Source organism: Amblyraja radiata, chromosome 1 (genome assembly GCF_010909765.2).
Source record: "Amblyraja radiata isolate CabotCenter1 chromosome 1, sAmbRad1.1.pri, whole genome shotgun sequence".
NCBI lineage: Eukaryota > Metazoa > Chordata > Chondrichthyes > Rajiformes > Rajidae > Amblyraja > Amblyraja radiata.
This window is the reverse complement of record NC_045956.1, coordinates 11,742,660-11,758,465: the sequence shown is the minus strand read 5'-3', so window position 1 is coordinate 11,758,465 and position 15,806 is coordinate 11,742,660. Positions and strand designations below refer to the sequence as shown.

The 15,806-nt window shown below is 41.7% G+C and overlaps 1 protein-coding gene across 6 annotated transcripts in view; it reads left to right on the top strand.

Annotated features, from left to right (window-relative positions):
• The first annotated feature begins 754 nt into the window (after nucleotides 1–754).
• dclk2 (doublecortin like kinase 2) overlaps nucleotides 755–15,806 on the top strand; it is a 309,866-nt gene continuing 294,814 nt past the window's right edge. For 3 of the 6 annotated variants that reach the window (XM_033017731.1, XM_033017725.1, XM_033017708.1), the window contains exon 1: nucleotides 755–2,296. In XM_033017731.1, the coding sequence (XP_032873622.1) occupies nucleotides 1,849–2,296 (448 nt within the window). In that variant the 5' untranslated portion in view covers nucleotides 755–1,848. The remainder of the gene's footprint in view (nucleotides 2,297–15,806) is intronic. The other 3 variants (XM_033017740.1, XM_033017716.1, XM_033017747.1) reach the window with 1 other exon arrangement.

The window sequence follows — 15,806 nt, the reverse complement described above, 5'->3', positions numbered from 1 at the left end:
ACTAATTATATGCTTTAATTTCAGGTCATCCAAGTAAGATTGTTTCATATTTGTTTCAGAATGCTTCAATCTATAATAACTGAAAATTTCATTCAGTTCTCTTAATTTTTAAGAAAGTTATGGGCTTATGACTGTCCTCGATCACAGCTTTTGTGTTAAGTCAATGGAAAAGCAATAGGGAACAAGATGCTAATTTCCGAGTATGAAAATGGCCATAACTTTTTTTAATACTGAAGATATGAAAGTGAATTAGGTGTCAATTTAATCTTCTTTTTATGTTTTATCTGATGAGATAAATTGCAGACTTGATTTTTTAAATCTCAAAATTTTGTAACATTGCTACATATTGTCACAAAAATCCAAATGTGTGTGACTCGGCATATGTTTTGTTTTAGTACTAGGTGTTGATGGTACTTTTGTCACGATAATGCAACGTAGTACATACATTAATTTATTACATAATAGTGAAACTGATACGATATTCCTTTCTTTTAAAAAGGGAATGATAAAATAAAAACAGCAATGTTTAATATCACGAACTGCAGTACAATAGCACAACATTATTTAGATCCATTTATCAACATGACTGGAATTATAAATACCAAACTAAAAAAATCGACTTTAAATGTAAAAGGGCAATAAACCAGTGACCCGAAACGTCACCTATTCCTTCTCTCCGCAGATGCAGCCTGTCCCGCTGAGTTTACTCCAGCTTTTTTGTGTGTATCTTCGGTTGAAAGCAGCATCGGCAGTTCCTTCTTCCTACACTGTTTGGAGGACGCGTTTGTGGAGGATGGGGGCGGCGTGAGCAAGCGGGACGCCTGCGGCACTGAGACCTGGAGGCAGCTCTGGTGCGCGCGCGCCGAGCCGAGCTGAGCCGAGCCGCAGAGTTGCCCCCGCTCTGCTCCCTCTGCTACTGCTGCTGCTGCTGCTGCACACTGCGGCTCAGCTCAGCCCTCATCCCCGCTGCTGCTGCTGCTGCTGAACGCCAACACACCAGCAGCCGTCCGCTCTGAAGACTGATCTCTCACACTTGCATTGCAACATTCAAGCGTTGCTTCAACCGGAGATCTCTTTCTTCCTGCGTTTTAGAGAGCGAGAGGCAGCAACGCGTCTGTAGCCGGCGTCTATCTAATCTAATCCCCCTCCCCTCCCCTTCCTCCCGAACCCGAAGACACGAGAAGCCCCCCGCCAGCATCGCATCGCTGTTTCCGCTCCAGCTGTCAAGCCGGGTTTAGAGCTGCATCCGACCGAATTGCTCTGTGTTTGTCTCTGTCTCTGTCTCTCTCTGTCTCTGCGCTGCAGCTGCAGCTGGCCGTGGACCAGAGCGGACGAGTCCAGCATCCTGCCGACACCGTTGCATCTCCGCCGCCTCTCCGCTGCTCACTACTACATCACTTGACTCATCCATCCCCGGCATCTCGGTGGAGGCCGAGGTTGGGCTGCGTTCGTACACAACGAAACCTCTTCGGGTCTTCCTTCCACCTCCTGGACATCGTCGACATCGTCAAGCTCGCCAACAGTGATGTAGAATGTGAAGAGAGACCCTCCATCCTGGATCCACGGCTGAAGGACACTCACACATTGTCTCTGGTGATCAAGGCATCTTCCTGCCATTACTCTGCATTTCTCCTCTAAGAAACAATAGCATATTAACATTATTTGAAATTTAAAGCCACAATAGGATCATTAAAAGTGATTTTGTATATAATTTAGGGGAAGGTGGTGTTTTAGCTGAATCAGAGCTGTCATACAAAAAGGGATTAGGGTTATCAGCAGCTTGACAGTAATCACATTTTTTAAATTATATATAATTTTTTGTTTTAATTTTTCTTTTTGCCATTAATTATGTCACATGATCGGAGTATTGAGTTGGAGCATTTTGAGGAGAGAAGCCGGGGTCACCGGCCATCTCGGCGTGGAAGTGGTAGCGGAGGAGGAGGAGGTGGTGGTGGTGGAGGCAGTGGAGGTGGCGGTGGAGGAGGGGCAAGTTCCCGAGGAAATGGTTTACCCAGTCCTGCCCACAGCGCCCACTGCAGCTTTTACCGCACCCGGACTCTGCAAGCACTCAGCCAGGAAAAGAAAGCCAAAAAAGTCCGCTTCTACCGGAATGGGGACCGCTACTTTAAAGGGCTTGTGTATGCTGTCTCCCAGGACAGGTTCAGGTCCCTGGATGCTCTGCTGATGGAACTGACAAAATCTCTCTCAGATAACGTCAACTTGTCCCAAGGAGTCAGAGCCATTTACACTATCGATGGGAATAAGAAGATCGCCAATCTGGATGATCTACTGGAAGGTAAGTGAGAAAGCGACAATGCCTTCAGATGAGTTCAAAAAATATTGGACAAATATACTCCAATAGATAGGATGGGTTTACAGGGATGTGGGCCAAATGCAGGCAAGTGGGATTAGCCTACTAGGCCGACTTTGGTCGGCATAGAAAAGCTGGGTCGAAGGCTCTGTTTCAGTGGTCTACAGCCCTATGACTATGACTAAACGATGAGTGGAAGGCCTACGCACAGTGCTAAGATAGAAATCCGAGTTTGAAAAGTATTGAAGAGAAGTAACATAGAGTCTACAATACAGTACGAATAGATAGACAGTGTCCAAATAGGAAGGCTTTTATTTGAAAGGTAGGCTGGTTTCATTTTGAATATGTTCAAATTGAACAAAACTTTGTTCTTGGTTACATTTTATGGATGATTATCCAGAAATCATCAAAATACACATTATTACTTCTGCCAGATCGGGGTATATAGCTGATTGCTATTAATCCTGAAACAAAGACAAGGGAGAAATTTCAGAAGGGGAGATATGGACACTGCTTTTGGAACATTCTGTTTTTATGATATCTGCCAGTATCATCTTCATTTTTGGAACAGAGGTTTACATGGTAGTTCCTGTGTTTCCATTTTAGCTTCTAATTTATCTTTACAGGAGAACATCTGTTGGATGTGATATTGGAATATTACTTCTTATGTTGTTGTGCTAATTCATCTATTTACCAGTCTGGAGAGTTATTTCCAGATTTTAAACTAAGCGGAAAAGGAGTTGTGTGTGGGGTAGGGGGGGGGGGGGGGGGTATAGGGGGGGGGGGGGGGGGGGGGAGAGGAGAAACCTAAAGAATGTAGGAAGATCTAAAGGGGTAATCTGGTCCACTTTGCTCTGGCACTGCATTCTGAAATTCAGTCGAATCATGGCTAATCTTACACCTTAGTTGTATATTCCTTCATTGTCCTTTAATACCCCCAGAATGAAGCGAAAACAGGTGTTCAGGAATGTTTGCAAAGTAATTAAAAATTAATAACTGAAATATCACATTTACATAAATCTTCGGACCTTTTGCTATGACATTCAAAATTGAGCTTAGGGTCATCCTGTATCCATTGATTATCCTTGAGATGTTTCTACAACTTGATTGGAGTCCACCAGTGGTAAATAAAATTGATTGGACATGATTTGGAAAGGCAAATCACCTGTCTATATAAGGTCCCACAGTTGACAGTGCATGTCTGAGCAAAAACCAAGCCATGAAAACGAAGGAATTGTCCATAGACCTCCGAGACAGGATTGTGTCGAGACACAGAACTGGGGAAGGGTATAAAACAATTTATGCAGCATTGCAGGTCCCGGAGAGCACAGTGGCCTCCGTCATTCTTAAATGGAAGAACTTTGGAACCACCAGGACTCTTCATAGAGCTGGCCGCCCCACCAAACTGAACAATTGGGGGAGAAGGGCCTTGGTCAGGGAGGTGACCAAGAACCCGATGGTCACACTGACTGAGTTTCAGAGTCACTCTGTGGAGGGAGAAACTTCCAGAAGGACAACTATATCTGCAGCACTCCACCAATCAGGCCTTTATGGTAGAGTGGTCAGACGGAAGCCACTCCTCAGTAAAAGGCACATGACAACTCACTTGGAGTTTGCTAAAAGGCATGAGAAACAAGATTCTCTGGTCTGATGAAACAAAGATTGAACTCTTTGGCCTGAATGGCAAGTGTCACATCTGGAGGAAACCAGGCACAGCTCATCACCTGGCCAATACCATACCTACGGTGAAGCATGGTGGTGGCAGCATCATACTGTGGGGATGTTTTTCAGCAGCAGGAACTGGGAGACTAGTCAGGATCGAGGGAAAGATGAATGGAGCAAAGTAAAGAGAGATCCTTGATGAAAACCTGCTCCAGAGTGTTCTGGACCTCAGACTGGGGCGGAGGTTCACCTTCCAACCGGACAATGACCCTAGGCACACAGCCAAGACAACGCAGGAGTGGCTTTGTGTCAAGTCTGTGAATGTCCTTAAGTGACCCAGCCAGAGCCCAGACTTGAACCCGATCAAACATCTCTGGAGGGACCTGAAATTAGCTGTGCATCGATGCTCCCCATCCAACCTGACAGAGCTTGAGAGGATCTGCAGAGAAGAATGGGAGAAATTACCCAAATACAGGTGTGCCAAGCTTGTAGCATCATATCCAGAAGACTTGAGGCTGTAATTGCTGCCAAAAGTGCCTCAACAAAGTACTGAGTAAAGGGGCTGAATACTTATGTATATGTGATATTTCAGTTATTTGTTTTCAAGTACTTTGCAAAAATTTCTAAACACCTGTTTTCGCTTTTTTTATTATGGGGTATTGTGTGTAGATTGATGATAAAAAAATGAATTTAATCCATTTTAGAATAAGGCCGCAACGTAACAAAATGTGGAAAAGTGAAGGGGTCTGAATACTTTCTGAATGCACTGTATAACCAATGACTAAGCATCCATATCCATTAGCAATGTAAAATTTCACGCACACAATCATTTAATTTAAGACATTTCTTAAATAATTCCAAAATGGTTATCCCTGTGACCCTTAAGGACTCCATGCCTGGCAAATCTTCCTCCCCTGATCAATCCTGCCGAGTCCCTTCCTTCCTTCATTGTTATTTTTCAATGAGGTTTGCTGTTCTTTTTTTTACGTTCTTGCACATTATTCTCACATTGAGAAAATCTCTCATCCTGAGTGTTCATTGAACCCCTACAGCATTCCCTTCAAGCCATTTATTCTTCGGCAGAGACAAAAAACAGGTATAGTATTGCAGTAAAGTTTCATGAAGAACGTATAATTATAATAAGGCTTCTTTACTCATAACCTCTTAATCTTTCCCACATAACATTTTATTCCTGAATTTATATGATAACTTGATGTGATCTGCTATTCTGGCACTGCCATTGTTCAATTAATATCATGTTTTTCACTCCCTCGCCTATTAAAAAATATTCAGTTTTTCTATTTTTCCTACCAAGTGACTAACTTTAAAAGTTAAAGAAACTATATGGTAAGCTGACTTTCTTAAAAAAATAAGCGTATTTTTTATTCATGAAAAAAAACCTAATTTTAATTTATTAATAACGTCCGTCAGGCAAAATGAAAATCTTCTCATCATTTCTCCCTTGAAATGCAATTACGCAGAGAATCGAAGAGTTAATTAATTAGAAGTGGTAGAGATAAGTTATTAACCTTGGGTTGAATCATTACTTTAATTGCGAATGAAAGTTGCTATTTTTAATAGGAGGCGGAGAGTCATTTTAATGCTTAGAAAAGTATATCGTAGCTTGGGAATCTAAGCCTATAGAGTGGTTTTCGATGACAGTATAATTCTAGACCAGCAGATGCATTAAGAACAATATTAGCCATGCAATGCTTCCAATAACAAAATATTGTTTCATAGTATGAAAAACATTCTTGATCATATGGAATTATTTTTAGATAGTTTCCAAGGTCTTGAATAACACTATTAAATCTCCATAACACATGGCACTGTGGTACAGCGGTAGAGTTGCTGCCTTACAGAGAGCCAGGTTCGATCCTGTCTATGAGTTCGGTCTGTACGGAATTTGTACCTTGTCCATGTGACCGCGAGGCATTATATCCCGGGTACTCTGGTCTCTTCTGCACTCCAAAGATGTAAAGTTTGCAGGTTATTGTCCCAAGGAAATTGTCCCTAGTGGGTTTCGGATAGTGCTAGTGTACGGGGTGATTGCTGGTTGATGTGGACTCAGTGAGCTGAAGGGCCTGTTTCCACGCTGTATCTCTAAACTAAACTAAAATGTTTCCAATGTTTTAAGTTTTTCCTTATATTTATTGAAATTGCTTTTGTAATCTATGACAAGAATTATAATCATCTGTCATAGAGAGATACAGAAATGAAACTGGCACATCAGCCGTCTGTTTAGCCTCACCCTACATAATCTCATTCACCTACACTCCATGGGCAATTTGCAGTGGCCAATTAACTTACTGATGTACACATCATTGGGATGTGGGAAGAAACAGGAGCACCTGAAGAAAACACATGCAGCCAAGGGAAAATGTGAAAATTCCACACAGGTAACACCCGAGGTCAGGATTGAGCCTGGGTCTCTGACACTGTGATCTAGCGCCTGTGTGTAGGTGAGCTCGGAAGTGATAAAGAGTTACATCAGCTGTTTGGAAGTGGATAAAGGGCCACCAAATTAATTCTACACTGAACATGACCGTGCCAGACCACAAATGAGAGACTCGTTTGGGAGGGGTGTGCGTAAATTAAAATATCTTGATTGTTGACCGTGGACAATCTTAATAGAAGTTTCAGTGTTTAACTTGGATGCACCAAGGTGAGGTTAGATGGACATTGGATGTGGGTTGAGGTTATTTAGCAAATTTGCCGACAGATATTTGACTTAGTAATTCTGTGGAAGGCACGCCTTAGAAACCTTTAAGTAACTTTTTGTAGGGTTTATGCAGTTTTTCAACGTTGTTGATTATTTTAAACACTATGATTCTGCTGACATTGCAATGTGTAGCTCTCCATTTTCACGTCACCAAGGGATCACATCCTCTGATTCTTTAGGACCAGAGAAAAACATAGAGAGGACAAGAAGATAGACGGGAACAGCAGAATAATGCTTCTCGCCAGGAGAGAGGGTCGTCAGAACGGTCCAACTCATTGGAGCCCAAGCTCACTGAGTCAGAATACAGGCCACTCTTGTTTTGGGAGACTCATGGTATCATGGCAAATGGTGACCAAACTTTGCCTGGTGCCTGTGGGATTTGGTAAACGTGCTCTGCCAGTGGCTGTGAACATGTCCACTTTTGGGGTCATGCTAGTGACCTATTACAGATGGTTGCTCATAAATCAGGCAATCAAATGACAATTACATGAACTTTGTTTATAATAACACCCGTCTGAGGAAGGGTTTCGGCCCGAAACGTCGCCTATTTCCTTCGCTCCATAGATGCTGCTGCACCCGCTGAGTTTCTCCAGCAATTTTGTGTACCTTATAATAACACCCGTCAGGGTGAATGTATATTCAAATTGCCTGGTATAATTGACAGTGGGTATGTGGTTTCCAAGGCACCACTGAATCACCCAGGAGTGCGCATTAATTGGAATCACTTATAAACGATTAAAATTATGGTTGTGTATGACCACAAGCAGATAATTCTCCAGATGTGTCCAAGATCCCCAGGAATTTCTCCATGATGTATTCATACAATGAAGGCTGTCTTCTGGGAGACAAAAGGCACCACAACATGGCTGGTAACCCCTTCACTGAACCTAAAAAACCACAAATGACTTGGACCAAAAATACAAAAAAATCTTATCTGTGAGGAATGTCAAGGAACAAAACCAAGTGTCTGTCAGATACCTTAAGTCTTCAATGAGCACCTGCCAGGGTCTGAAGAATAGTTGAGACGTGAGCAGAAATAACAGCCTCTCTGGTGGAGAAGCAGGATGAATATGCAGGCAAGTGTCAGGAGAGCATGTTGCATTGTCGTCTGGGATTACCTAACCGTTCTGAAATTCATTTTGGGTCAGGAAATGCACCCGTTTAACAAGCTGACAACCCTACCTGGTTTTGTCAACATTTGTGAATACAAACCTGTCCTTTCCATACCTTTAAATGCCTTGTCCACTCATTGTTGTCAGGATTAGTGTGCAACATTAAAAGTTCAGTTTTCTTCACCAGCTATAAATGTTGGAGAATAGACAATGATGTCAACAGATGTCAGCCCAAAGAACTGAAACCAAATAATTCAACTATGCAGAATACATATCCTCATGCAGTTTTGAATAAACGTTCTTCCTCTTCCAAAAACATAAATGATGCAAGTGCTTTGGTTTCATATCAATTTTTGGCAGGGGTGAACACATCTCTGAGCTGAGATGCTTTCTGCTTGTGAAGGCTTTGTCATAGACTGTACCTGTAGAAGCAATGAAGGGACAGGCTGTGCTTTCAGGATATGAGGAAGTACTTGAGATTCTTACTGGGATTTTGGGCTCTGAACAAAGCCACCCACATCACTGTCACCATTATCTATTTCATGGATTACATCCTTTCCCAAGTATGATGCTCCTTATTTTTTTGAAGATGGCATTCATTGTATGTGATGGAGGACCTCACTTATTCTTGTGGTTCACCCTGTTTCGACTAATGCAATCAACCTGGCGTGCACAAACAGAAGATCAAATAGATCAAGTTGCCTTACAACTTTAGGCTGTGCACGCCATACGCAAGAAGAAGAAGACATATTCTCTGCTGCTGCCCAGAGGTTTCCTATCCTATATTGGCACTTGAGGTGCATAACAGACCTTGCAGCATTTTGTAACCTCTAAGGCACACTTAACATTGCTGTCCTTCCCTCCTCCATCTGCCCTTGCTAAAATGATGAGTAGATCATCAAATGAAAACCCAATCTCTTTTTCACTGATGTGAGAATTTCAGTAGGTGCATATTCAGTACGAGTCTTCTGTTGCAGGACCTTCATATCTGAAGAGGAGTTTCTCGTTGTGAACGGCTTGTGGGAGAGATGATCTTCCCCATGTAGATTAAGACTGAGACTGTTGTTTAAACCCCTTGATCATCTGCAATTCACTGCTAACCTCAAGACCAAGTTGCAAGCAGTGACCCTGAATGAAATAGCTTTATCACCATTTTGCTGTGAGATCTCCATCCCATTGACTCTGATGATGTATTGGTTTTCCTCAGTGATATTTCCAGTGTGGTTGTGAGTTGAGATGTGTCTGGAGGGCCAGCTCCCATTCTCCACTGTTCTCTGCTGTCTTCTATTGTCAATAGGGGAAGAGGAAACTAATGAATAATGTAATGTGTTGAGCAGATGGGACAAAAATATCCTGTTACTAGTGACTTTGAAAGAGAGAATTGGCAGTAGAAAAATGAGGTTAAATGCCATTGGTGGCTGGGTAAATGAAATAGTGCATAAACAGAGAGTGTGAGTGTCCTGGCAGTGGAGTGATGTACCAGAGCAGAGCTAAGTGGTTGGAATTAACACACATATCAAGTGGCAGATGACTGGACACCATACTAACTTTTCATGATTTTATGATATAATTAAAGGACTTGCAGCACTGAAAGAAGCAACAGTTGACCGTAGTGCTGCTACTGACTTCAGCTTGTTAGATTCAGCCACATCTTCTGTTCGTGGAGAAAATAATTGTCCTGTGAAGTTGTGCAGCCGCTGAATTTCCATCAAGTGATGCATCACTGAATCTTGAAGCAATTGGGGTGCATCCACCAACTATTTTGTTCTCTTCCTTTGTGGTACAACCGGGTCTCAAGACCATGAATTGTAACTCATGAAATGTGGTTTTAAACACATTTCAAGCACTAGAGTGCAATTTTAAAATGGAGTCAAGTCAAGTCAAGTTTATTTGTCACATACACATACGAGATGTGCTGTGAAATGAAAGTGGCAATGCTCGCGGACTTTTGTGCAAAAAGACAAACAACCAAACAAACTATAAACACAATCATAACACACATATACCTTTACATAATAAATAATGGAAGGAAAAACGTTCAGTAAAGTTAGTCCCTGGTGAGATAGGCGTTTACAGTCCGAATGGCCTCTGGGAAGAAACTCCTTCTCAACCTCTCTGTTCTCACCGCATGGCAACGGAGGCGTTTGCCTGACCGTAGCAGCTGGAACAGTCCGTTGCAGGGGTGGAAGGGGTCTCTCATGATATTGTTGGCTCTGGAGTTGCACATCCTGATGTGTTATCATCATACCACCTAACCTGAACTAAGAGATTACATGCTATGTTATAATTGACTTGCAATCATACTGCAGAGTACTCCCATTTGTAATGATCAACCCTCTCCCAGTGTGTATGGCTGTTAAAATTCAATCCAACATACCTATAATCAAACATCTTGTGCACTTTCTTAGAAGCCTTAAGGGCCTGTCCCACTTACGCGATTTTTTTCGGCAACCTGCCGGCACCCGTCATAGTCGCAGCAGGTCGCCATAAAATGTTCAAAATGTTGAAAATCCAGCGGCGACTCTTTGGGGGACTACTCACGACCATACAGGCGTCACCCCGTGACATGTCGCCAGGCCCTTTAGTCCTGATAAACCCAGGTCTTTCATCCCTTTTAATTTAATACTGTATAGATTTATTATCACATTCATTTTCTTTCTACCAAAATGAACAATTGCACGATAATCTCATTTCTTAATAAAACTTCAATTACGTGTCCATTAATTGTGCTTATATGTCTTCCTGTAAAATGTTACAGTCCTCCTCACTGTTTATTACATTTTCCAGTTTCATGACATTCTGTAAATATTGAAGTCATGCCCTATATATGTTTGACGAGGTTGTTACTATTTATCAAAAAAAAAATAGTGACCTCATCAATAACTAAAGTCCTATGTTCTCCATTGTGTTGTGAGTACTTCATTCTACTGGTTCTGGCCTCCATATATTGCTCCACCCATAAATCTGTTGGAACTGTCAGTTATCGTGTTCCCACTCGAGAGATCTGAATCCCCAAATCTCTGCCTTTCTCTAGTCTTTATACCTTTGGGAAAAGTCTTAAAACAATCATGGTCTCTTACTCTGTTAGCTTTTTTTCTCTCTCTCTGTCTAATTATGATGTTCCATCATTTTCTATTCTTATTTCCGATTTCCAATATCCACAGTTTTTTTGCTTTTAAATCCATCTAATTTGCTAAATTTCATGCATTTCTTCCATGTCTTGACTTGACATCAACTTGGAAAATTGTTCAATACAATTACTTAGGCTAAAGGTGCCATAGCAATGGAAACAGTGGAAGCTTGTATCAACTTAGATAAGTTATATAAATGTCTTCTCATAATGTAGAGGGTACTTTTCATTAAGAACTTGTTGCTACGGACATTTCCTGTTTCAAACACATTCACAGTCAGTACTGGGAAGGAAACTGATCTGCATTGCAGGCCTCAGTGCTGATGTCACATTTCCTCCCTTTCAAACATGAAACCTCGAACGCTGAGTTTCTGTGACTAAAACCAAATGACTTAATTGTTTAAAACTACTGATACCGAATAGAGGCCTTAGTATTTAAAAAAATAATGGCTGGGATACACAGCAGGTTTGTCAGTTTATCAAATGAGAATAAATTGACTTTTATGATATAGACTGCAGAATTCATGTTGGGGCCTCGAAGAAAGGTTCCAATCTTATTTTTGCTCTGTTCTGACAGATAACCTGTTATAAGTGTAAGTCTTTTCTAATCTATTAGTTCTGATGTTCGTGTTTATTCTTTTTATCTCTGGCTGTCATTAGGTAATTGGGCACTTGTTTAAAAAGGACATTCTTAAAGCAGAAAGGATCTACCTGTGTATATTTGTCCCTTTTACGTTCATTAGTAGTTGATATGCTGAACATTATATTCTGGCAATCTTAGAGTCATATACAGCATGGAAACAAGTCCTTCGGCCCAACTTGTCCACACTGGCCAACATGTCCCAGCTACACTAGTCCCACCTACCCACGTTTCGGCTGTATCCCTCCAAACCTGTCCTATCCATGTACCTGTATAACTATTTCTTAAATGTTGGGATAGTCCCTGCCTCAACTACCTCCTCTGACAGCTTGTTCCATACCCCCACCACCCTTTTTTTGAAGAAGGTATCATGATGGTTACATTTATTTCCACACAGTCAGGTTTTAAAACACTCCTTGTAAATGAAATAAACTCTAACTTAAATATTATAATTATTCCATGAATAATATAATTAGCAATCAAGAGTGCAGGACAGTGAATATGAGTTCAAATTCTATCATGGTAGTTTGATAATTAAAATGCAAAAGTGGATTGTGGTAAAAACCCTATCTCAATTCTCATGTCATATGGGGAAATCTGCCATCTTTATCTAACCTGGCTCATTTGGGACTTTAAAGTCCCACACAATATGATTAATTCTTTAAGTTCTCTGCAGCTATTTAATTGCTAACCTTGGCTTTCATTTAAAAGGCTGTATATTTAGAGTCCCTCTCCAGAACCCTGAGCATATAATACATTATTGCTTCAGTGCAGTAGTGAGAGGGTTGCTGTACTGTTTAGTCTATTGTTATTGTCACATGTACTGGGGTACAGTGACAGGCTTTTTATTGTGTGCTATCCAGTCAAAGAAAAGATGATACACGATAACAATCAATCCGTCCACCATGTACAGATAAAGGGTGCAACATTTAGTGCAAGATCAAGTCCAATTGAAGATAATTCGAGGACTCCATAGAGGTAGATGACAGGTCAGGACCGCACTCTAGCTGGTGAGAGGATGGTTCAGTTGCCTGATAATAACTGTGAAGAAACTGTCCCTGAATCTGGAGGTATGCGTTTTCAAACTTCTGTACCACCATGCATGATGGGAGGGGGAAGAAGAGGAAGAGACTTGTCCTTGATTATGCTGATGGCCTTGCCTAGGCAGATGACGTTTAATGGAAGGGAGGTTGGTTTATGCCCACAACTCTGCAATCTTTTATGGTCTTGGATGGAGCTCTTCTCAATCTATGCTGCAACGCATCCGATAAAATGCTTTGTATGTCGCATCTATAGAGATTTGTGAGGGGTGTTGGGGACATGACGAACATCCTAAAAGGCCTGTCCCACTTAGGTGATTTTTTCGGTGACTGCTGGTGACTGTCACAGTTGTAGCAGGTCACCGAAAAAGTGGCGACTGGACCACCCCTACAATGTCTACGACAAGGTACAACAACCTACCGCCTGGTCGATGTCAAACTACCGACAACCGGCGACCCATTAGGACGTCCACCTACGACCGCACCTACGCAACCTACAACCCCACAGACAACAACCTACGACAACCAACGTCAACCTACGTCCACCCGCGACAAGCTAAGACAAGCAACGACCCTGTCGGCGACAACTGAAGACAATTCAACCTGTCGCCGGTTGACGTAGGTAGTTGCCAATGGAATTCACCGAAGTCAGCACCCGGCGACAACCAACGTCACCTGGCAACAACCTGCGTCATCCTGGTAACAACCTAAGACAGCACCTACGTCATGCTATGTCAATCTACGTCAAGCCCACAGTCACCTAAAAGTTTTGAACATTTCAAAATCCAGCGGCGACCAGAAAAACGTTACAACTCTATATGCGACTGGAGGAGACTACTCACGGCCATACAGGCGTCACCCCATGACCATGTGGTGACAGCCTAGTCGCCGAAAAAATTGCCTAAGTGGGACAGGGGCTTAAGCCTTCTAAGGAAGTAGAGGTGTGCTTTCTTGGCCATAGTTTTGATGTGGCTGGTTCAGGACAAATATCTGATTATATTTATGCCTAACTACTTGAAGCTTTCGACCATCTCTACTTTGGTGCCAACCATGCATACCAGGATGTGGGTGAGGATATGGACCTATCTGCAACCTCGGGCACTCTTTATGTATTTCGTGCCATCAAGGCCGGATATGGAATTTTCATGGTTCCAGGATAATATTTAGTCCTCAACCAACTCGATTAAATAAAAATTCCACCTCTGCTGTAGGTTTCATATCCGTGATGCATTGGTACATGTGTGTTCAACTCTGCTTCTTAAAATGATTTCCATTGAAGGCATTGTATAGGAGGCTTGATAATTGTCTGACCACGGGTTTAATGGCAGAGGTATTGATGAGGACTTATTCATTTGGTGGTTCTTCACATCCTACCATATGCACACGGTAAGAATCTTCCAAAATCAGATAGATGTGACCAAATAAATTAAGAGTTAAGTAGTGGCCTTTCTTGTCATTTTTAATTGCCACAGCATGCTATAGGTACAAAGTCTCTAGTATAAAGAATCAACTGCAGAAGGAAACTTCTGTACAAAGAGAGCCCAGTAAATAGAAATTCCTTTCCATGGAATCTCTTCTAAAGGGAATAAGGAACCTCTGATAAAAAGAATACAGTGCAAATAACTTTGTAGTGTACAGAGGGTAAGCTCAGAGCAAGATCCAAAAGAAGCAGGGTAATATTTGATGGCCTGAAGATAATACAATAATTTTAAACCGTCGTTACTAGGGTCTTGCTAGAAGATACATTTTAAGCATCATTCATAGAGCCATAGTCATCAGCATGGAAACAGGCCCTTCAGCCCAACTTACCCACGTCGACCTCTCTGCTCCATTTATGCTCTTCCTTCAGCCTGCATTTGACCCATATCTCTCTAAACTATTCCTATCCATGGACCTGTCCAAATGTCTTTTAAATGTTTAATTCCCTCCCTCAACAGATTCCTGGTGCTCTGGACAGCAGAACGATAGATGTGGAGAATGTTATTTACAAAAGACAAATTTCAATGAGGTTCAAAGAATGATGGACTATTTACCAAGAAAATGCTGATGACTTAATGACAATGCCCCTTAAATTTATGCAGCATTTCTGGATTTTTGACCTACATTTATATTGGTGTTTCTGGACCTGATGTCTTCAAATGACATATAGCACTGATGTTGATGTTAAAAACGTTTTTATATACAAAGCTTGCAAAATGCACTAGTGTTGAATGCAGAAGGAGTTTTAGTTAAAGATCTGACTATAACTGCTAGATGATTGAGAGGCATCATTCAGTTTGGAGACTGGTTATCACATCATTACATTTTCATCGTTCCTGATCACCTATCTCCTCTTTTTAGCAGCCCTTGGTCCAGATGCCTCCCTGCTCCCTCCTCTAATTGCTACGCTCAACATCATCCTACATTTAATGCTGATGAAAGGCCATCAACCTAAAGTATTAACACTGTTACTGAAGAAGTTTCTCCCTCCACAGATATTACCTGCCTTGCTGAATCTTTCCAGCGTTTTTATATTTTATAGATTGGCATATGTTATTTAAATATTATTTTTACATTTTATTTATAGAGACGTTAGAGTAGACTGGACAGTGATCGGTCCAGCAGTCATCAGTATCTCTAATGGCCAGCGTGACACTGATCTTGTGGTCTTTCACTCAGACACTTATTAAATCCAACAGATGCAAGTTCCTAAATTGAAGGTATTTGCTTTGTGGTCTTGTAAGGAGACGGACCTGTTAGAGTTATGCTTCCCTACTCCATCCGAGGGAACCTCGCCAAAGGATTGCATTTTTACCCATTCTGCATTTGAAGTTATTCCAGGAAAATCGATTTGTCTCCCTTTGGAATGCAGGCCACAATTTATTTTGAGGTTAGAGTGGAAACCTTCCTTGGTCTCACCCGCAGCTTCCGGGGTTGTAGCAAAAAGACAGTGCAAAATAGACAATTAGAAAACAATTCCAAATTAGTGTCAGAGGTGGTCAGTAGTGTTCTGTAGTTGGGGTCTGATTAGTTTTGGAGGTTGGTTCAAGAACCCGATGATTGTAGGAAAGTAGCCGTTCCTGAACCTGGTGCTGTGTAACTTCAGGTGTCTGTGCCTGCTGTGGACGGTAACAGGGAGTAGAAAGCATGGCCTGGATGGTGAGGATCCATGATGATAGATTTCATCAGTGCCTTCATTGATAGTTTTGA